Source organism: Chinchilla lanigera, unplaced genomic scaffold (assembly GCF_000276665.1).
Source record: "Chinchilla lanigera isolate Chin_1 unplaced genomic scaffold, ChiLan1.0 scaffold00123, whole genome shotgun sequence".
Lineage (NCBI taxonomy): Eukaryota > Metazoa > Chordata > Mammalia > Rodentia > Chinchillidae > Chinchilla > Chinchilla lanigera.
This window is the reverse complement of record NW_004955524.1, coordinates 2,020,377-2,042,697: the sequence shown is the minus strand read 5'-3', so window position 1 is coordinate 2,042,697 and position 22,321 is coordinate 2,020,377. Positions and strand designations below refer to the sequence as shown.

At 43.0% G+C, this 22,321-nt stretch overlaps 2 protein-coding genes across 2 annotated transcripts in view; both read right to left on the bottom strand.

Moving 5' to 3' along the window:
* Positions 1 to 11,145: 11,145 nt before the first annotated feature.
* Positions 11,146 to 19,426, bottom strand: LOC102004635. Its single transcript, XM_013507193.1, has 6 exons — positions 19,208 to 19,426; positions 17,423 to 17,578; positions 17,164 to 17,317; positions 16,458 to 16,487; positions 15,434 to 15,533; positions 11,146 to 12,992 (listed from the first exon to the last, which is right to left on the bottom strand). Exons 1-6 carry the CDS (start codon positions 19,424 to 19,426, stop codon positions 12,797 to 12,799), a joined length of 855 nt encoding a protein of 284 aa, XP_013362647.1. The 3' UTR covers positions 11,146 to 12,796.
* A 2,586-nt stretch (positions 19,427 to 22,012) lies between these two features.
* Positions 22,013 to 22,321, bottom strand: part of LOC102004314 (vomeronasal type-2 receptor 116-like) — a 26,179-nt gene continuing 25,870 nt past the window's right edge. Inside the window, 1 exon segment of the mRNA XM_013507192.1 lies at positions 22,013 to 22,321. Within this exon segment, the coding sequence (XP_013362646.1) occupies positions 22,013 to 22,321 (309 nt within the window).

The following is a 22,321-nucleotide window of genomic DNA, read 5'->3' as shown; positions in this document are numbered from 1 at the left end:
AGTGACCAAGACAGAGCTTCGGTGTTGGCACTGGGGTAACTTAGCACTGCTATGGAGACTCTCAGCGTTGGAATAAATATTCAGCAAGGTAGCAAAGCAAAAGGAATTGAAGGAAAGACAGGCATTGATATCCCATGAAAAAAAAGATTATTCACATGAGAAACACATGAAAAATATGGTATCAGGCCCAAACAAAAGCAATGTCATCTTTTAAAGTGTTACAAGTGTTTTCTGCAACACAAGGTTGATTAAAATATATATATATATAAAGTGATTATATGTAAATATCTTTATTCCCAAAATTTATTTTTCATTCTGATTCTGAAAGTAATGAAAATTCTCTGAGTCCCTAGAATCTTGCTCTTACTGGATATATCACCCTGCCTGGGCATAAATAGCTTTTGGAAGTGCAAGTGTGTTCCTTGAGGTAAATGGAAGAGCAGGTGGCCGCTCCTCTCCTCCTAGGGAGAGAAACACCCTGTATCCATCACCTCTGAATTGTTTTAAAGTCTTATAATTCTGGATATCTGGTCTGTTTCTCATTCCCCACTGTACTCAGATGAGGTGTGGTTACGCTGAGCTGTCTTTAGTTAGAATCCTGTCTGGTGGGCGTAGCCGACTCCCCCATGCTGCCCTGTGTTCCTCAGTAATATTCCATCCAGGGTCCTCCGTCCTCTTATATGGCTCTAAACTCCCATCTGCCCATCCACCTTTCAGATTCTGCTTCCCCAAAACAAACCACATTGCAGTGGGTTCTATATTGATTTTTTTTCCTGATCAAATGAAATCATAATTTTCAATAAGTTCCAAGTGTAATTAATTCTTTCATAGCCTTCAGGACATTCAGAGCACACTTGTCTGTGACACTTTGAAATGTTCATTATTTCATTATATATTTGGTGATGAAAATAGAACTGATATGCTAGTCGCTGAAAACATAAAATATACCTGTGTCCATGTGAGAAAGAGCCACACTGGTGGGGGAAAGTCTCACGGCTCACTCATCCTTTACTTCTGGTGCTGCCTGCAGCTCCAGGATTCAGGGCGCATCCTGGGCATGAGATACGGACCTGGAATTTAGCTGAAGAAGGAACTAAATATCTGCACTAGGAAGTGTCTTCGGCCAGAAGCATAGAAATACCAGAGGATAATCAGCAGAGGTAAAAGGAATTTTGTGCACAAAGAAACATTTACAGACCCTTGATTGTACAAGGGGATGTTTGGCAATAGGCACTTAGTATTCACTTCACTCCACTCCAAGGGCTTGGGTTCTTTTGCTACAGAACATGTCTTAATGCCTGCAGTGCACGTAGGTAGGAGGAAGGGCACTGACCTGGAATGAGGTGGAGAGCGGTGTGTCTCAGGTTCCAGCACTGAAATCAAGAAGCTCGGAAAACAAAAACAGAACACTCTCTTTCCACATTCAAACAGTTAAAGGGGACAGGAGAAGAATTACAGTCCTCATGTGCAATGTGAGAGGGCAGAGCAGGATAGAGTTACAGCCGATGCTGATGGATCTCTCCATAGATGCCTAGCCAGCATCCATCCTGATAACCAGGAAGAAAATAAAGAAATGAAGAAGACACTTACGGTGTGATATAGAATTCCTTCGTAGGCTTTATATCAAGGATACCGGTGTAGTACATATAGAAATAGAGAGAGAAAAAGCCCCCAATCACCACGTCTCCGTCCTTGCGCACACTGGTGCTCCTTCGCCGAAGGCAGGCTTCATTATCAAAAGTGCACACAAAGGCAGAGAGCTGCAGGAGAAGGAAGTTAGCAATCAAAGGGAACATCTTAGACATGTATGCGGAACTTTAGGCTTAATGAAGAGGAAACGCAGTGGTGACCAGGTAAATAAATATTATGGGCGTGTGCTTCAGCGTGACATTATTTCTCACTCAGGTGGACGCTCTGATGCCCCTGGCTCCCGTCAGCAGCGCCTGCTCCACGTCCCTGGAGAAGTGCGCCACCGTTGCCCACCTGGGATGTACATCTGGGGTCTGGTGTCCAGGTGAAACACACAAGGCAGAAATTACACTTTCCACCTGGAGCCACCATGATTTAATGCAGTTCCACTGACAGCAACATCCCAGGGGCCACTTCCGCCTGGGCAGATTTCCTCCTGTTTTTCACAAGAAGCCAGTGGCATTGAAGCCATTAGAGGCACTGTTAATGGATTGCACCAGAGGACTGAATGTTAAGCTTCTGTTGAAATAATTTGAAAAGCCCCAAGCTTATGCAAGAAACCTCAGGCACTGTGCCTTCCAAAGTGGAAGACTGTCACCTGACAGGCCCACCATCATTGTGTGAAACGCCTTCATCCCGTGGTTGAATCTATTGTCAGAACCCATTTCTACACCTTCAAACCTGAGTGCTTTCAGTATTCAGGCTGTTGTGCGAGTGTGAGTCTGTGTGGTGAGTTCCTTTATCTCCCTCACCTGAAAGCAGAGGATGACAGCTGGAAAAGACTCCTATGTCTCCCGTTAAACAAAATTCTGAAGAGCAGGGACATGCAAGTGACATTCTCAGTCTTCAACACAGTTAATTTATCAGGATAGAAAGATTATTCTGAATAATATATTGGTTTTATACCTTTCATTTTTCACTCATCAGAAACTAAATAATACTAAGCACGAAGAATAAACCTCAGTGTGCACTTAAACTTTACATATCATACAGCTACAATGGCTGTATATGTATATGATCTTGTATATACACGGTGACATGTATATAAAACTGGTATGTTAAAGGTGGGAAGGAACCTATTATATATTTACATGTTATATATTCATATATTATGTATTTATTCATACATTTGTTTTACTTTTAGGACCTACTAAATTTTTTAGAACCTATTAACTTTTGTGAAGCTAAAACTTTCAAAACATGTATAAATTCTAAGGAAAACATATTTTCTAAAATAAGCTGGCCTCATGTCTTTATCCACCTTTGAAAACAGCTACTCAAATTAAGTTAGAAGTGCAAAATCTTCAGAGTTTCAAAGAAATTTGAGACATAATGAATGTACTTTTGCTCAATAATTTTAAAATAATGACATGGAAGAATAACATATTTCATGTATTGGTTAAATAAATTATATAATAATAATTTTAACTGAAAGGCATTTAGGTTTATTAACCTGGACATTGGATGTGATATGCAATAAAAGAAATTTTCTGTAATTAAGCAAGGCTTCTTCACATATTACATAATATTTCAATGCTAGTAAGTGGCCTTCTCACTAGATTTTCTTTTTTGTTTTGTTTTGTTTTTTGTTTTTTGTTTTTTTTCCGGTACCGGGAATCAAACTCACGATGTCGCGCTTGCCAGGCAGGCGCTGTGACGCTGAGCTAAATCCCCAGCCCCTCACTAGATTTTCTTACTTATGAAGGTGGAAACAGTCATTACATTGGCAAGGTAAGCATTTAACTCCTTCAATGAGGAGCTCCTCCTGTCTCAGTCTCTCTGGTAGGGGCTATCTAGGAGCATGACAATGCATATTGCTTCTCAAAATATATTGTTAGAGTGGTAAAGTACTTCCCTTTTATTTGGTTGAACCAACTTTATATTATAATACTACCAGTCTCTGATAAACAAAGAATTTCTGTGATGCAGGAATATTTAAGGAAGTAATTTCAGTGTTTTCTCATCTTCTATGACAGCGCCTGACCCATTACTTTTGAGTATGTTTACAGTCCAGAATGCGGCACATTGGATCCAGGAAAATAAACAGAAAGAAAATTGTGACTTTTAAAAATAAAGTTAGAAATGGAAAAGCAAAGCATTTTTAAATGTGATGGAACACATGTGGTCTTTCTTCTTTGGCTTTAAAGGTGAAAGGAATACAACAATTAAATATCCTAAGAAAACTCATGAAGATACCTTGGAATCCACCTAGGTACTAGGAAGATAATTTTTAAAGAAATCATGCAACTTTAAACATCTACATAAGCAAGAAAAATTTAAACAGTATAGTCTTTAAAACAAGATTTTTATTACTCATGTACACTGAAATAACCCAGTGAAGTTACAGAAGTGATATATTACTCTGAAAGGTACATACACTCCAAACTTTAGTGATCAGCATATCACTCACAATGTCTAGATGACATATCTATTGTTTTTCGTTACACTTCAAAAGTAGAACATGAACCAAAATAAACTCCTTATTCATACATAGTTATGTGGTGCTGTGAATCAACTCAGAACAAATACAATTGATAAATTATTTTTCAACAATTACAAACTAAGCTCTGCTAATTCAGGGAGAGAGAAACAGGGCAGAGGGACAGAGAAGGGGGAGAGAGAGAGAGAGAGTTCAAACCTAAACATTCAGTAAGGGGTGGCAAGTGTACTGGTACGCAGTATGAAACTTTGTAATATAAGACTTTGTTTCTACCCCCAGACACATAAAACATTGTTTTTTCACATATAACTTTGTAAGGAGCAAAATACCCACAGAAATACTAAGAATCTGGTTTTCTTTGTATCCATCTCAAACTCTTCAGAAGGCTACTCTAGAACTAAAGCTGTAGGAAATTCTCACTTCTACCCTGAGAACATGGGTTTTGAGACACTAATGTTTTTTAAAAACAGCTTCTAACTTGAAATTTGTACTGTTTGTTCTGCTCCTGAATGTCTGTGTTATTTAAATTCTGTGATATAAGGTCTGAACTATTTTTCTGTAGTACTTTTACAAATATTATCAATTAGGTGCTTAAATAAGAAAATTAGGGAAAGGAGTAAAGAAATATATATATATATATATATATACATATATATATATATATGTTAGCTAGAAAATTGTACTACTAATTTCCATTGGTTTACTGAAAAGAACAATTAATGCTTAATCTTCTGATCAATTTTGCACGTTTATATCTGGTAATCTGAACAACTATTTGAAGGTAACAATATGCAATATAACAACAATGGTTGAATTCACATCATCTTGTTTCATGAAATTCTGTATCATTTGTTTTTTACCATTTCTTTATTCTCTTTTTAAAAATTCACATTACCTTAAAAAATTGTATTTTCTGATGCTAATGGAAATGTGTTTGAAATCAAGTTTTCCCCAGATTCGTGATTTGTGACTCTGTATATAATCTGACCATGTTTTTTCTTTGTTTTAAATCAGAGGAATGTTTAGAATAGATAATGAATTTGAAAAAATAGACCATCTACTATATCAGATTCCATAAAGAAAATGGAAAGTAAAATCAAGCGACACTTCCTACAGGAGGAAGTACAAGTGGTTAACAAACATGAAAATATGTTCAACATATCTGGCTATTAAGAAACACAAAGTAAATCAACACTAAGATTCCATCTTACACCAGAAAGAATGTTGATAATCAGGGAATCATAAAATAATAAATGCTGCCAAGGCTGCAGTGAAAAGGACCCCTCCTACATTGTTGGTGGCAATATAAATAATGTAGTGGTTGCTTGATTATGTCAACTTGAGAAGTTTAGAAGCATAGCTAAACTTGGCTCAGCAATTGGCTCAGCAATTCTACATCCTAGGGTGTAGAGGAGCCACCTTAGGGTGGATTATCACCTAGATAATATAAAAGGGAAATGAAGAAGGACAGAGGAACTTCCATTCCTTTTGGAGGAGCTCCAGTCTTCACCTTCAGCTTGGACTTCGTCTCCTGGCTTCTAGAGCAGACTCTTCGGCTTCTGCCTTGGATCTTTCAGCCTTCCATCGCAGACTCATCGGCCTCCTGGTATGGACTTGCACGGAACCCTGCAGTGAACTCCAGACCCTGGACTGATTCCTTCGGTCTTCAGTGTGCAGACACCCTCTGCACGCTTCCTCGTACAACTCTCTGGCTGACCATTTGTACATCTGTGTTAGATCTGTTTCTCCAGTAAAACCCTGACTGATACAACTAATATATACAGCAATGAGTGTGAAGAGTCCTCAAAGAACTAAAATTGTAAATTTCCTGTGACTCTGCTTTTCCTCTTCTAGGTATCTTTCCCAAAGAGTTAAATACAACATACTACAGCGACACATGCATACCAATGTTTATAGCAGCACAATTCATAACTGCTAAGTCCTGGAAGCAGCCTGTATATCCATCTACAGAAGATTGGATAATGGAAATGTGGCATCTAAGCATAAGGGAATACCACTTGGTTATGAAGAACTACAAATTGGAGACATTTGTAACAAAATGGATGCATGTGCAAAATATAATGGATTGGGACAAGATGTGCACAAGAGGGAGAGGAGGAGGAGGAGGGTCATAGGCACTTGGTATAAGTGAAATATGGTTCCCGGAGATGCAGAGGTAGATCCTCAGACATTTTCCAGCATATGTTTTTCACAGGGACACCAGACCCCGGATGCAGAGCTTCAGGAGAAAATGGTGGAAATTTTCTCCATAGACATGGAAGAGGCTTGGCTGAGAGTAGTTAGGATTATGAAAGCATCTATCTTTTTAAAAATGATAAACCACACACGTTTATATATATATATATCATATATATGTAATATAAATGTATAATATATATTTATATATATTTACCTACCTAGCTAAGTACATAAATTCGTACAGGGATACACATTCACCTAACTGACACTGCAGATCCCATTTTTTTTACACTAACCATCCGTAGATGCGTATAAGATGCTTCTTTTTTACTATCATCTTATTCTTTTTGCAGTTTCCTTTCCTAATGTGCAACTTCCCTAATGATGACTGTCTTCAAAGCAGCAGCACCAGTGTGTACAAGGATGGAGCTGTAATGATCGGGAGTTTCCTCTCCCTGTACAACAGTTTATATTTCACAGGTATGTCTGATGTAAAACCCAGCAGACTTCCTTATCATACAGTAAGTTTCTTTTTCATTTATTTATTTTCTACTTGACAATCAGGGTCAGTAATGTCTGGGGTTTGTGAACAGAGAGATCGATACTGTGTGTATCCCTATCCTGTCCTTTCTGTGCTCACTCTATTAGAACTGTTCTTAATGTCTTTTATTCTGTTCTCTTTCACTTTTGAAAATAGCAGAGCATTTTTTCATATTTTAGCTTCTCCTTTTTGAAGGTTAGCTCACAAGGGAGACAGCGTTTTCCACTTACTGTATGGTATATGTACTTGATTATACCTCACTCCTCACTGCATGACATCAATTATACACTCAATCCAACTCCTGGATTCAAACCAATGCTGTAAGACTGAAGTTGATGTCTATTTCCTAAAGACCAGGGTCTGTAATATTTCCTTCATTATGCATAAAATGTCTTACATACTCACTGCTATTTATGTCTCTCCTGCTTGGACAGATCTCATGGTACATATTCAGTTACACTCTCAAATACCATGTATGTCGTGGTTTCATCTCAGTGACTATGCCTGGATCTGCAACTCAGGCCAGGACTAACGGGGCAACATTCTGTGACATTTTGTCATTTAATTTGAGTCTTCTTTATATGTATTTTCTCGGTTTTCAGGTATCTCCACATCAGTTCTGTAGCTGTTATTATTAATAAATACATTTTGCATAGAGTCAGAGGACTGTAGGACAAGAGTTTTGCTTCTGTGAAAAAGGAGACATCACCAAAATAATGTTTGTATCTTCCGTGAGAAACTAGAGCCACAAGTACTGTCTTTGCTAGTTGTCCATGCCTGGAGGTAGGGAAGGCGTTGTTAAGAATTAAGGCACCTTCTGGCCATGTGGAGGGTGACCTGGACAACTTTCCTTGAAAGAAGAGCAATCATCTCCATTTTGGCTAAACCTGGCCCTATTCCATGTATTGATATGTACAGAGCTGGCTAGGACTTTTCCTTCTCCCCTCAACGGGCTTTAAGCAGTGCAAATTGGTCTTTTTTTTATTTTAAAAATAAAAGGAGGACAACATTAACAGACAGACATTTTACAAAATAGCAAAAGAACAGTACAGACAATACGGAGTTACAAACAGAATGGTAGGGAATTAACAATGCTTGTTGTATTACATACTGATATCTTCAAAGTGGTTTCTCATGAAAACAGATAGAGACATGCAATACTGATCAACCAAGGACTCATTGATAGTTTCTTCCAGCAAAGAAATAGAAGACAGTAGAACAACCATGTTAACTATCCTGTATGTACATACATTCAAAATTTCTCCTTCTTTCCCTTCTCTTTTCCCACATCCCAGTTGCCCTTTACCTTTGAGTGCTTTCCTATCATTTCACAATGTCTATCATACCTCCTAGTTTAAATGAACTCTTTCAGGTTTTACACTAGTGAAACAATGCAGTGCTTACACATGTATGTTTGATTTATTTCACTTATGAGTATGGTCTCTAGTTGTGACCATTTACCTATAAAAGCCTCGAGTTTATCTTTCTTTACAGCACCGAAATTGGTCTTAACTGAGGTGTTGATGTGTATTCTTTGCAGCACGGTGATAGGTCAGTGTTGCCCCACCCCATAGCTCCGTAGAAACATGGTGAGCCGGGTGGGAGGTGAGCCATGCTCCAAGCTGTCAGCTGGGATTGAGCCTTGAGATAAGAAGCTATGACTCCCCAAGGCATAAAAATTACATATCAGAGCTGAAGCACCAACCCCAAAACATTAGATACTATCTCAGATTGTGTTATGCAGATTACTCTTTCCGCATATCCTCCTCTCTGCATATTGCAAAGGTGATCTCAGGCCTCTGACTAGCCCAACTCATGGCACTCATGAACTTTCCACCACAGCTACTCACTCATCCCCAAGCCACTCCTCCCTTCATGAATTAATAAAATCTGAGTTTGGCCCTGGATTGAGGCTTTTGTTCCAATTAGCCATTACCCTAGCTGGATTTAAGACCCTCTTGGCTCCCCAAAACCACAAATATGCCTTGTGTCGTTATTCTTGCCCTTTGTCACAATGGTAGTGGTAGACTGGAATTAATTCACTGGGATTCCAATAACTTTTCCATGGGATTACAAATATAAGCTTCTGAACTGTGATGAGGTCTGGACAGGGCTCGCTATATGGCCACAGCAGATGTCTGTGCCTACCTCATATTCATTATCATATGTAAGAGGTTTACTCATATTTTTGTTCTCAGATACTTTTAAGATATATATATATATATTTGAGGCATGATTTTATCTTTTTGAGGCACAGTCTCACTGGCCTTGAACTCACATTGTAGACCAGGCTGACCTCAAACTCACAGCAATCCTCCTGCAAGGTTTGGAGGAGGTCAAATGTGAATCATCAGATTACTCAGACAAGGATGATGAAGATGATCCATTATGGTAAAATACGTATTTTCATAATAGAACGGTGGTGTGGGTGGATGATGATGATGATAACGATGACACTGGCAATGTGACAAAGTTCCTGTGACATGGAAATGAGGCAAGCATCGACTGATACAGCCAGAAGAAATGCAAACTTGCTTCACTAAGATGACAAGGAAACAGCAATCTGAGTACATATTTGACTAGCCAAGATGTCACAAAATTGCCACACAACTGAATGGAATGATCCAATGTTAGAACTAGATCCAAAAATACAGAGAGGTTCTTTGCAAGTGTTAAATGTATTGGACAGAATGCTGGCACCGCCATTCAATATTGGAAACTGTAACAGAAAATGCTATAAGATGCTGTGAAATACACAAAGACTGAATACAAGTAAAACATTGTGTATGCACCAATGGTCATATTAAAAATGTATTTATTATACCTCATTAGCTGAGCTGAAAGCATTCATAGGTCTGCTGTGCTCAGCAGTGATTTCTCATTGTAATTCCAGTAATGTAAAAGACTTATGGAAACGCGATGGGTCAAAATATGGCATGAAAATTTACGCCTTGTAGACGCTAAAACTTAGTATGCTTTAAATTTAGAAATTTGTCCTAGAACTCAGCCATTAGGTCCCTTTTCATATAGTAATAAACCAAATGATGCTGTAAACAGAAGGGAGCTTCACTCCCTTCTCCAAAACCAAATGGAATGTAACATTCAACTATGGGTTTGCCAGTTTCCAACTGATGGTACATTTTCTAGCAAAGCACAAAATGACCAGCACAGGAACAAAGCAGAAATTCCATAAGAAAGGCTGCATTATGTAAAGGAGAATTACATAGTACAACCTTCGGATTTCAGAAAGATTTAGGATTCATTTTTCTTTATTTTAAAGAAAATAGTACAAAAAAGGAACAATAGCAAAAAGAAAAACAAAGCAAGGACATAAAAAATGATAGGGGGTTTCAAACCAAATGACAGGGATTAACAGTGGTTATTATATTACATATTGTTATCTTCAATGAAGTTGCTCAGATTACCAGATGTAAGAATAAAGGATTGATCAAATCATTAAAGGGAATAGACAATAATAATTTAAAAGAATCTTAGGGACAATACATAGTTTCACTAGACAGGACTGTAGTAATTCACCAATGGATGTTATACTGCAAATGGTTGTCTTCACATAAATTGCTCAGATTACCATATATAAGCATGCAAAATCATTTTTAATATATATATATATATATATATGGTGCCCTAGTACTTTCTTTTTCTTCTTTCCCTCATCCCAGTTGTTCCTTCCTTTGAGCAATTTCTTTTGCTTTCCTATTATCTATTATACATTTTGGATTTTATTTACTCTTTCATGTTCTTACATCAGGGAGACAATGTGATGTTTACACATGTGGGTTCGCTTTATTTCACTTGTGAGTATGGGCTGTAGTTGCATCCATCTACCTATAAAAGCCTTGAGTTTAGCTTAGAAATACTCCATTGTATAAAAATACCACATCTTTTTTATCCATTCCTCAGTTGATGGGCATTTAGATTGTTTCCAAGATTTCTCTGACAAATTGTGCTGCTATAAACATGGGTGCACATGTATCACTGTGGTATGACGTTTTCAATTCTTCTGGAAATATACAGAGAAGGGGAATAGCTGGGTTAAATGAAACATCTAATCCTAGTTTTGTGAGGAATCTCCAAACTGATTTCCACAGTGGTTTCACCAATCTACACTTCCACCAGCAGTGGAGAAGCGTTCCTTTTTCCCCACAGCCTCTCCAGCATTTGTCAACAGTTGATTTCTTAATGCTAGCCATTCACTATGGGGTGACAGGAAATTTCAGTGCTGTTTTAATTTGCATTTCTCAAATGACTAATGATGTTGAACATTTTTTCATATATTTATTTGTCATTAGTAAATCCAGGGATTTAATATGGGTGAGGAATCTGCAGTGACACAGGTGAAATACACGATTTTGAAAACATAAAGGTGAGAAAAGAGTACCCATGCCAGCTCTGTCAGGGTACTTCACTGTCCTGTGGGCTCAAAATGCCGTATGTGATGCCCACATCCGAAGAGAGACTCTCAAGGCATAGCCAGAAGATTCAGGGATGCAGGGAGCACGTGTCTGGGCTCAGCCTGCTAAGGAAACAGCCCCACAGCATGAAGTCTAGGGGACAGTGTTCACAACTCCCTGGTTATGCCCTTCCTCTGGGGACTCTGCTCCATCCATAGGTCTCGACCCACTGAGCGAGGCTGCATAGCTGACCTCCCACCAACGAGCTCCCTCTGCTCCCTCCTGCCTTCATGCCTTTCCTCCTGCTCTTCACTCAGCCTCGAGATGCACTTCCCGTCCCTTCTGCCTGGCGAGGGCTGTGAATACAGCCAGGTGGGTTCAAAGCAGGCCCTACAGGCTAATACACCTGGGTTCCTAGCCTGACCCTACTTCCCAGAGTAGCTGGACCTTTGGTGAGTTAACTCTGAAGGCCTCAGCTTCCTCATGTGCAAATGGGAATAAAAAGTCTCTGCTGGTCACATTGTGGGAGGAGCAAACAAACCAGTGCACATGGTAGGCTCAGCCTGCACCTGGTAAAGGATCAGTAAACAGCAGCTCCGATGAGGAGCACTACTGGTTAGCACCATATCCCTCAAGAAGCAGATGCAGTGTCCTCCCTTTGGAGGTGCCTCTCTGATGTTCCCTCCCACCACTGGTGGCCCTGTACCTCGTCTCTCCTTATTTAGGTTGTGCGGTCCTAAATTATTTACCTGGAAGTCTCCACAGTTGAATGGATGAATGTGCATGTGAGAACAAGCGTGGAAATGGGAGTGTGCGTCTGTTTACCACAGGAAAGCTGGGAAAGAGCATGTAGCAACAAAGACATCTCAAAAAGTAGTGTCAGGAGAGGGAAAATTGAGGATGAACTGAGTGTTATGGCTTGTATTCAGATGTCCCTCCAAAGCCTCATGTGCCTGTAGGTGGGCGCTTCAGAGCTGCCTACACCTGGGGTAACACAGGGACTAACTATGTGTGGTACTAACTTAGTCCACTGAATGGAATTAGCATAGTGCTGGGTATGGCTGAATGCATTAATGAAGGCAGAGGACCCAACCTGAGCATGGATCGCACCATCCAAAGGACCTGAATCCAAATGACCTGGGATAAAAGGGAAAGGCAGGCTGTTGCTGCTTGCTGCCTGTCACACCATGCTATGTTTCTTTCTGCCATGACACCCTGCCTTGGAGCCAGCCACCTAGGGATTGAAACTTCTACACACTGTGAGCTGAAAGAAACCTTCCCCCGTTTAACTGCAGGTATCAGGTTTTTTGTCCTGGTAATGAGAAAAGTAACTTGAGGATTTCAAAGAAAATGCAAAAGAGACAAAAGAAGGAATGGGGAAGAAATAGGCCTTTTGCTTGGGCAAGATGGAGCATCGCTAAGAAACAGCAGAGAGAAATGGAGATGGCCACATGTGTTAGAACATATTTAACATAAAACATTACAGATAGGGTTGCAGAATGCAAACGTCCATCTTTACCCTGGAGAGAAGAGGATGCAGTCAAAGCTGGAAGACCCAGAGTTCACTGCAGAGTCCCTGCGAGTCTGTATCAGGAAGATGAGGTTCTTTACAGGAAGGTTGAAGTCTGTGCTGGAAGCTTGGAGGTGGATGTCCAAAGGTGAAGGCAAAGCTCCTCCGAAGAAGCAAAAGTGAAACTTCCTTCTTCTTTCCCTTTTTATACCATCAAGACTACAAGGTTATTGCTTGGTGCCATCACATTGAAGGTGCTTTTTCCCTCTTCAGTTAAATCAGTCATGCAGATACACTCAAAACTGTGCTAATCTAATCTGCTAGGCATTTCTTATTCAAGGTGACACAAGTAACCATCACAAGGGGGTGATGATCCCTTGCAGTCCCCTCACTGGAAAGGCCTTCCATTCCTCCAAGCACCCTTTAGCTTACCAGACTTGGCTTCCATTCTTATAGCCTGTCAAAGGGAAAAAGATGGGGGGCATTTCCTGGATTTGCAGGGAAGGGACAGAGTCCAGACACCTACCTCAAAGAGTGGAGGATGCTGCTCAACTCTCTGCACAGTGGAGAAATGACACATTTGATGGACACTGAACTCTAAACCATAGCCAGGCCAGACATCCAGGGAGTTCTAAGGAATGGTGATGGGGACCACTACAAAGCAGCTCTGAGCAGGACTTAAACTAAACAATTGGCTTTCCATGTTTACTTGTCTAAGGTCTAGGCCACTTGTCTGGAGAAGGGTGGTGGACTCATAGTAAGTGAACCTCTGTGAGTCACTGATTCCTACTGAGGCCTGTAATGGTGGGTGAAGCTGTAAAGCCTCAAAGCATAGGACAAGGTCACAGCCAAGGACACCTAGCTCCAACTTCAACTAGATAAAGACTGTAGCCTCCAGTATCTCACTCCTGGGTGGATTACCTTAGTACCTTACTTAGAGAAGTCCTTCAGTGGACCTTCCCTTCTTGAGTATCCCCTGCCTTGTTCTGATAACTAAGTAAACACAGGCCACCCAGAGAAGTTCTTGGTCTTAGCCCCAAGAGAAGCTCACATTCTGTGAGAGGGCTTTGATCCTCCTGGAGCCCTGAAATCATTCCACTTGCGTCTTTTATTTAGCCCTCACTGTCCACTCATTTGGCAGATTGCAGACCTGATCAGTCTGCAATAACTATGGGATAAAATTAACCTCACAGAATGGTCCCTTAAAGGACATAAATCACACTCAGGCCTGAGCAGGCCTCATCTCTACCTCCATTCTCCTGCAAGTGGAAAGCAGCTCCTTTTTCTAACAATGGATTTCAACCTATCAGCACAGCAGAGATCCTGGCAGTTCTCAGACCAACTTCTGAACAACAGTCAAGTCATGTGCTGTGTGTGACGGCCTAAGCCCTGAGGGATTTCATTAGAACCGTCACGTGTTAGCAGGAAAGAAGCTGCACAGTGTATTTCCACACAAGCCCATTTTTGAGAGAAACTGGGGAGGCCCAGTGTGGGAGGAGGAACAAGAGATACCCAAAGACATCAGCTGCAGAGACACTGAGCTGGCATTAATCTTCACAGAGGAGATTTCTAGAGGTGCACTTGGACAGGACAATGGGCAGGAGTTGGGCTCCACTGCCAGCCAGGGACTCAGGAGCTGTAACTTTCTGGGCGAAGCAGTCAGCAGGTTTCTTCGTATGAATTTGGCTTTTACCCACACAACTGACACAACCCCTGAGCAGACTGTACCCTAGGCTTCACAGACAGGAGCACAACGGCACTAAAACACAAATGGGCTCAACTCACAAAGCCAGGCAGCCTGCCACAGGTCTAATTCAGCAAGAGATACGGGGCACCTCCTTCATAGGTGGTGAGGAGGAGCCTGTCTGTCCTGACCCCAGCAGCATAGCCCTGAAAGCCTTTTAACACCCAGGTCTCACTGAATTGTCACAATTCCACCAAGTAGGGATCATGAGCATGATTTTGCAGAGGAAAAAACTGAAACTGAGATGTGGAACAAGACAAAACTTGAAGTTGCCACTCCTAAAACGGACCCCTCCGGCCCAGTGACTTCCCTTGAAATCTTCCTAGAATATTTTGGGAAGATTTGCTAATATTCCTAGGCACTTGCCCTAGGACAATCTTTGCCTCAAGTGGAAAAACAGATACTTTGTATGCATAACTTATGGACATTGCATTACAGGACCACCAAGATCAATTCTACATTGGGAAGTAAAATAACACTACTGCTATCAATCTAGTATTTGCCTCACCCTAATAGATGGTATTTGTAGAGAAGTCAGGTATAAAGGATGAAATGTCCTTTCATGCCATGCCAGCAGAGAGCAAGTAAAACCCACTATTTTGATTTCATATGCAATACAACTTTGTTGACCCCTCCTAAAATGGGGCAGTGTGTGCAATCTTACACAGGTGAAATAAAAGAAATCTGCTAAAAAAGCAGAGCAGAAAATCTGATTTTTGCCTAATATTTGTTTTAAAATAAATGGAAATTTTGGGGGAAAAATCCATTTAATTGGTCTTGGTTTATCAAAATCAGCACATATCAGAGAGAAAGGAATCCCTCCCAACTTGGCAGTTTCATGAAGCACCCCAGCAAGAATAGCTACAGGACCAGGCCGTGAATAAATTCAGAGCCTTACCTGGCTGCTGAATGAAACTGTGGCTTTTGTTCTCCACAGAGAAGATGAGGTAAAACACAATGGAGAGTGCAAGTCATAGTATTCGTTTTCCTATTCAGAGCTGAAAAGATAATTGCACATGCAAAATTCACTTGGAGTTACACCAGAAATATAGGCTGCGTATAAAACAAGTGCGAAGGGGCTTCCCAAAATTGCAAGTAATCAAGCCAGTATGCCAAGACTGCAGCGGCTGTTAGACATGAAATTATATACTCTTTGGTGCTCTCTGGTGTTCAATACTTTTAACAGTTAATAGTTCAGCACTTTTAAGGAGGGGCGGGGACCACATAGAGCAGAGGGCAGAGGTATGCACTGGGAGGGGTGAGCAGCCAGGGGTTCCTACAATCTGAGGGGATGATGAGGAGATAGCACTGGAGAAGTAGGCAGGTGCCAGCTCCTCCTTATGTGACAGGCAGGAAAGGGGTTTTGGTAGATAAGTGACAGAGTCAGAGGTGTTATGTGCAACAATTCAGCAGTGGAAGTGTAGCCATGGATGGTGACAGCAGAGCAGATGCCTCAGGAGTCAGTCCCCCAGGGCTGCCTACTGCCTGCATTCCTGAGTCACACCACTAGAGCACACCCTTCTAGTGGAATAGAATCAGGGACTCCTGGCTGATTTGCCTGCCATCTACTAACGTTGTTGCCTAGAACAGTGCCTGGTACAGAAGTGTTTTATGTAAAAGTAGGAAAGTATTTTTCCATGAAAGACTAAATGATTATACCGGCAAAATACAGATCCTGTGCCCCATCCATCAAGAAGCCCTCCTTCGGTGAATGATGAAGTCGGGGTGGCTTCCCACCAGCAGGCGTCACTTGAGCTATTTTCCACATTTTCAGATGCCAAAAGTGAGGAGACTGAAGTTGCCATGTCTTCTCACTTATTCTTCCACTGCCCAGGCACAAGGACAGTGGGACGTGGATGTAAATAAGGCAACTTTGGGGACCTCACCAGACTGAAGCCTGAGGATTTGCATCAAACACTTACCCTCGGACATCCCAGATACAGGAAACACCTCTGTGAAGGAAGCAGGGACAATTATCTTTTTGGAAAAACATGTTTCTGCAGTGCCATTCCTCGGACTCTCACAGGGACCCAAGTGATGGACCCCAGCGGAAGATGCAGCATCCAACCCATGGACACATAGAGAGGCCACAGCATCCATGAGTGGGTGGAAAGAAGGGAGGCTGAGCAACTGGAGCCTTCTGCCTCCCTCCATTGCCCTACGTTTATAAATGGGTAAACTGAGGCCCAGTGGAAACGAGTCTGTCTGACACTACATCTCAGCCAGGGGAGAGCTAGGAGCCTTTTTCCCTGGGTCTCAAAGGGTGTGGTCCAAAGGTGGTGTCTGGAAGGATTTCCAGAGCAGTTGCCCCCTCCCACTCCCAAGGCCTCCAGGAGGCCCCACCCACCTCCCCTGCTCACCGGCTGAACTCCACTCCACTCCACCCCACCCAGCTCCAACTCAGGAACTCAGGGCAGCTTCCTTGGAATCTAGTCTGGTTCTTTGGGCTCCACTGGCCTCACTCCTCTGATAGGCTCCGCCCCTATACAGCTCGACTCGCCCTGATAGGCTGAGTCTAACCGGTCCCGCCCACTCCCTCCTCGTCTGACACCCTTCACACAGGGCACCGCGTGGTCACCTTTCTGGCCCCCGCTCCTGGCTGAGTCTCGCCCAATTCCACACACGTACCAAAGTGTCCAGAACGGTTGGTTCCACCAGCACCGCTCGCTCCCTGCCAGCCCCTCGCCCGCTGGTGCTCTGCTGAGTCCTCTCCTCTGTGTGCTCTGCTGTCCACAGGGCTCTGACCTCGCTGTCCTGCCAACCGGTCTCCTCCGACTTCCCTCTGTAGGGACACAGGAGCAGGGACTGGCGACAGGACAGCCCTAACTTCATCTCCTGTGACGTGGGTGGACTGGACTCCACGGTATTCCTAACAACCCTTTCTAACCTCAGTCCCCACGGGTTTCGTAAAACCGGAAACTGCAGAGCGCTCTGAGGTGACTTCCGGGGCGGAGCCGGTGGGCTCTATTGCGCACGCGCCGAGGGCACCTGCAGGCAGAGCGGGCTCCACAGCCGCGGGGGTGTCTGGGAAAAGCGCGAAATTCTAAAGGTGCAAATTTCTGTGCCGCACACTCCCGGTGTCCTGGACTGCTGCGGCTTCCTCCATCACCACACGTCCTGCTGTCAAGGATCCCGCTCGCCTCCAGGTGTTTGTTAGGATAAAGTGAGGCGCGACCAACACCACAGAGTCGGGCGACTCTGAAGCAATAAGCGAAGTTTATTGGAACCTGGATGCAGGCGGGCCAAGGGCAATAAGACCACTGGCTCGAGCGAGGGGCACGGAGGTTTTATAGGGGGTTTTGAATAGGAGAAAGGTATGGCCGGGAAGAGGGAAATTTTATTCTGGGTCTGGGAAAGTTGGACATCTTGGTGACATCCTTATTTTAAAGGTGCCGCTGCCTAGGGCGGTTGCTTGTTTATCTGCTTTTACAAGCTCAGGCTCCCCGTGATCTCTGTCCCTGCCGCTGCGGTCATTGGCTCTGCTCCAGGAGTATTTCTTCTCTGTCTGGGCGGGGGTTTGACAGTGGGAAGTCTGTGAAAATAAATGTGTGCATCAGTGGATGAGTGATCTTGTGAATATGCACAGCTCAGTGTGAGACCTCATGATCATCTTGTGCTTTGTAAGTGAATGGGTTTGCATGGGGGTATGAGTGGGTGAACATGTGAATGTGTGTGAGTGTGCACATTTATCCCCACGCAGGGAAGGGACAGGAAGCTTATATAACCCCTGGTGATTTTTCTTTTAAAATCCATGGGGGCAGAGGACTGCAGCTTATCTTCTTAGAGGTATGTGGTTTCCATGGTCACCATCAGGGTTATGATCAACACAGGCAGCTACAGTGGCCTCAGTGTGATCCAGCTGCATGTCATCTGGGATCCACTACCTTTCACTGGCTCATGCCAGAAGGAAGCAAGGTGTCACGCACGGGAGGGCAGTCTGGCTTTGTTCCTTGTGGAGTACCTTGTCTGGGTCAAAGTGCAAGACCCAGAGCAAGTGACAAGTGGTCACTGGGAGCGCAGAATTTTGGGGCCCTGTGGTAGCAGTATGTCACTGCCACTGCTCACCTTACAGGCACACATGCTTACACTGAAGCGCTGTCATGTGTGTGCGTGCTGAGCTGATGGAATATGTGCAGGCATACAAAGTTTTATATGTGTGTGCACATATGTGTGCATGCTGGGAAATGGCTGTCAAGAATGGGAAATGTGGGCGGTGCTGAGAGACAGGCAAGGCGGCTCTGCTTTTCTCTGGGGACCAAGGGTAACACACTGGTGATGCCTATGAGCTCCAAAGCCAGGACATGGAGGAGCAAATCTCAGCTCTGTGGCTGTAGCTGTGTTACTAGGCAAGGGAGTTTCCCCTCCTGTGCCTTGGATTCCATGTCAGTGACATGAAGTTGACAGTAGTGGCTGGCCGCTAGGACAGTGGTGACAATGGTACATGGAAGGTCTGTGGAATACGGTCAGCATGCAGCAAGTACAGCTGTCACTGTTCCCTCACACTGAGCCTGGTCAGTGTGCATTACTTCTGTCATTCATATATGTACAGCTGATACTATTTCTGTGCCTTGAGAAGGGATGTGAGATGTGGGACTAACTGCAGAGGCATTTGTCTGAGTCCTAGGTAAGGGCTGTATTTATTGAAAATCCGCTCTCTAGCAGGCACACTTACATCTCTTACTACCAGCATCTTGGAGGTGGGGAAAATGTGACACAGAGAGGTTAAGAGACTGGCATGAGGACACACAGCTGGTGACTGATAGCAGCGGGGCTCCCCAGGGGAACATGTGGGCTGTAGGAGCCTGAAGAGCCTGTGCCTGTGCAAGAGGTCAGAGAGGGTCTGGAGTGTGGGGCTCCCCATCTTACACCTGCTCTTCAGCTTCCTCATCATCCCCGATTGGGTAATCATCTCTCTGGAACCTTTGAGCACACCTGTGTTTTGGTGTCTTTGTGAATATCTCAGGAATGGAAGGGCAGCATGACAGTTGGAAGTATGTCCTCCCTGCTAGGCTGAGAAGCCACTATTTCCTCTTCTCATTCTGAATCAGTCCCTGCAGCTGGCATGAGTTGAGATCCATACTCCAAGTCCCACCTCAAACTGCCTCAGACAGGATTTCTGCAGGGACTGTCTAAGCCCCCATGCCCCAGAAGCCAACACATCAAATGATAAACAGGGCTGGTTGTAGGCTTTTACTGTCCATGTGATGGAGCTCAGAAGAGTGTTGGACAAGAGAGGTGGGTGCTATACCAGCTGGTCCAGGCCTAAAGTCTCAGAACAGAGCAGGTCTCACTGGCAGGAGACCCTTCTTGGGAGCAGAGCTGTGGATGTGCCAGTTTGGACACACACAAAATGTGTCATCACGAATGTTTGCAGCAGTGGTTAGAACAGAAATGTGCTTCTGGTCCACCCGAGAGCCACCCTGCAGGGTCCCCACACAAACCTCCAGTTTGGACACTGACTGTGGAGTGGAAGATTCAGGGGCTTCCAAGACCTGGCCAGGTATAGTTCTGCTTTTTGCTTGCCATCTGTTACTACTGTCCCCTATGGGGGAAGTTATGGTGTGTGCATGGAGCAGCGCCCATAGCCTGAGCTCTTCCTCAGCATGACGGCCTTCTTTTCCTCTGCTGGCATCCTCTGTGCCCAGGAGATGTTCTGGGAAAGCTCCTGCTCATAGGGTGTGGGAGGATTTCCTGACCAGGGTACAGAATGGTGGAGCCCTACATGGGAGCAGGTTTGTGCTCAGGCACGGGGAGGTCTTCTCACATGCACAGGGCCTTCCACCTGGGATGGGTAAAGACCATGCTGGTGGCCACACTGTGACAGGCTAGGGAAAGGAATCATACTGTGCTTTGTGTGGGCCTCACCTGTCACTCAAAAGGCACCATTCTATGCCTGATACTATATAAGATTTTATACAAAAGCACACATATGTTATGCAGTTATTTTACTATGCGACTCTGAATTACCAATTCTGCCAAAATTATGAACAATTATTTTGATAACATTAATGTGATTAAATAATTTGTAAAGACTTGGAAATATCATTTGAGAAATTTTTGGACTTATTACTATTATAAACATACGCTGATCTTAATGCAAATGTAGAGTAGAAGCAATTAAACTGGGTAGAGAGAAGAATATACAAGGAATTGGCTTTGCTCTCCCAAATAGATGAAAATTAAAATTTGTTTTATATATATATATATAAATTAATAAATTCCTGTCTTGTTTTCTATAATATGCTTGGATTTCTTATGAAAATAAGAGTGCTTCATGCCCTTCATTTCAGAATAAAATTCTTAGGATTGAAAAGAGTACACATTATCCACAAATTACAAAAAATATTCAGGGATAAATATTAATTTATTGCATCTATATTGTAGATATCGTTTACTCATATGAACTCTTGTATGAACAGTGGATGATGAAACAAGGAGAAATCGAGACATCTGACCATGGATGGGAACACAGACTACTGTACATCTACTAGTTCTTCCACAGATGTCTTAGTTACTTTTCTCATTGTTGAGACAAAATACCTGACACCCAGAGTTGAAAGAGGAAAGGTTTGTTTGGCTCACACTCTGTTGAGGTTTCGGTTCACGGTTGGCTGGGCCAGGGCACGGTGGCATGGCAGAGGGGCATCGCAGAGGAGAACTAGCCCACAGCGAGCAGGTGGGTGAGCGCAGGCAAGCGACCTCAGCACCTTCTTTCTACTCCTTTTATACTCTATCTGGGCTCCCAGGATTAGAGCAGTGCTACACCAATCAGTGGACTGATTTAGTGATCACCCACCCTTCATCCTAGCATCACACTCTAGATCCAGCCCTCTCTGAAAAGCGCCACTTACGACTGCAAGTGGCTCTGAGGGGACATCTACACACAGTCCATAACACCAAATTAACCTATGAACTAAATACCTGCGATCCTAAAATGAGCAGTATGATTGCAGAGGCCAGCCAATGCTAGACTTCTAAAGGCAATATGGGAGAGAATACTGTAAAAATAGCCTCAGACAAATTGCAATAGTGAAACTTGAAAAGAAAAATAGAAAACCGTGTACCAAATAATGCTTATAAATGCTTATAATCAGCATATTAAAAGCATGGTGCTTGAAAATGAAATAAAAATGAAACAGAGGATTGAGAAACAGTGGGGTACAAGCACAAATTTAGTATATTAAAGAAATTACAAAAGACAATTCAAAACCTAAGGGAAAGACAAGCCAAAAATGGATAATACAATCACAATTAAGCAGAAATAATAGGGAGAATTGTAGCTTTCGTGCGAAGAAACAAAAAAATTTCAGAATAAATTTCTGTTGAAAAAGATGATAGCTACAAGATGCAGTGACTGTACTCTTAGAGAAACAAGTTAAGAGTCACAAGTTCACTGAAATAAACCCTAAATTATAACCTGGTAGAAAGGGCAAAAATGGTGCAGCCTTGCTTTGTATTTTCAGAAACATGTTTAAACTTAAGAAGGCCTAGGGATCCCAGAATGTTTTTTATGTCGGAACTTATGCAGACAGTTTCTTTCTGGTCTTAACAGGATAATATAGCACTTGGGGACAAAGATGCAGCCCAGCAGCCCCGCACCGGAGGCCAAGATGGAGAAGACCTCCATGGCCACCATGACCTTCCCCTTGGTGCTGTGGTACACGGGGAGGAAGGTGACCCACACGCTGCAGAACACCAGCATGCTGAACGTCAGGAACTTGGCTTCATTGAACGTGTCAGGCAGGTTCCTGGCCAGGAAAGCCACGGTGAAGCTCAGCAGGGCCAG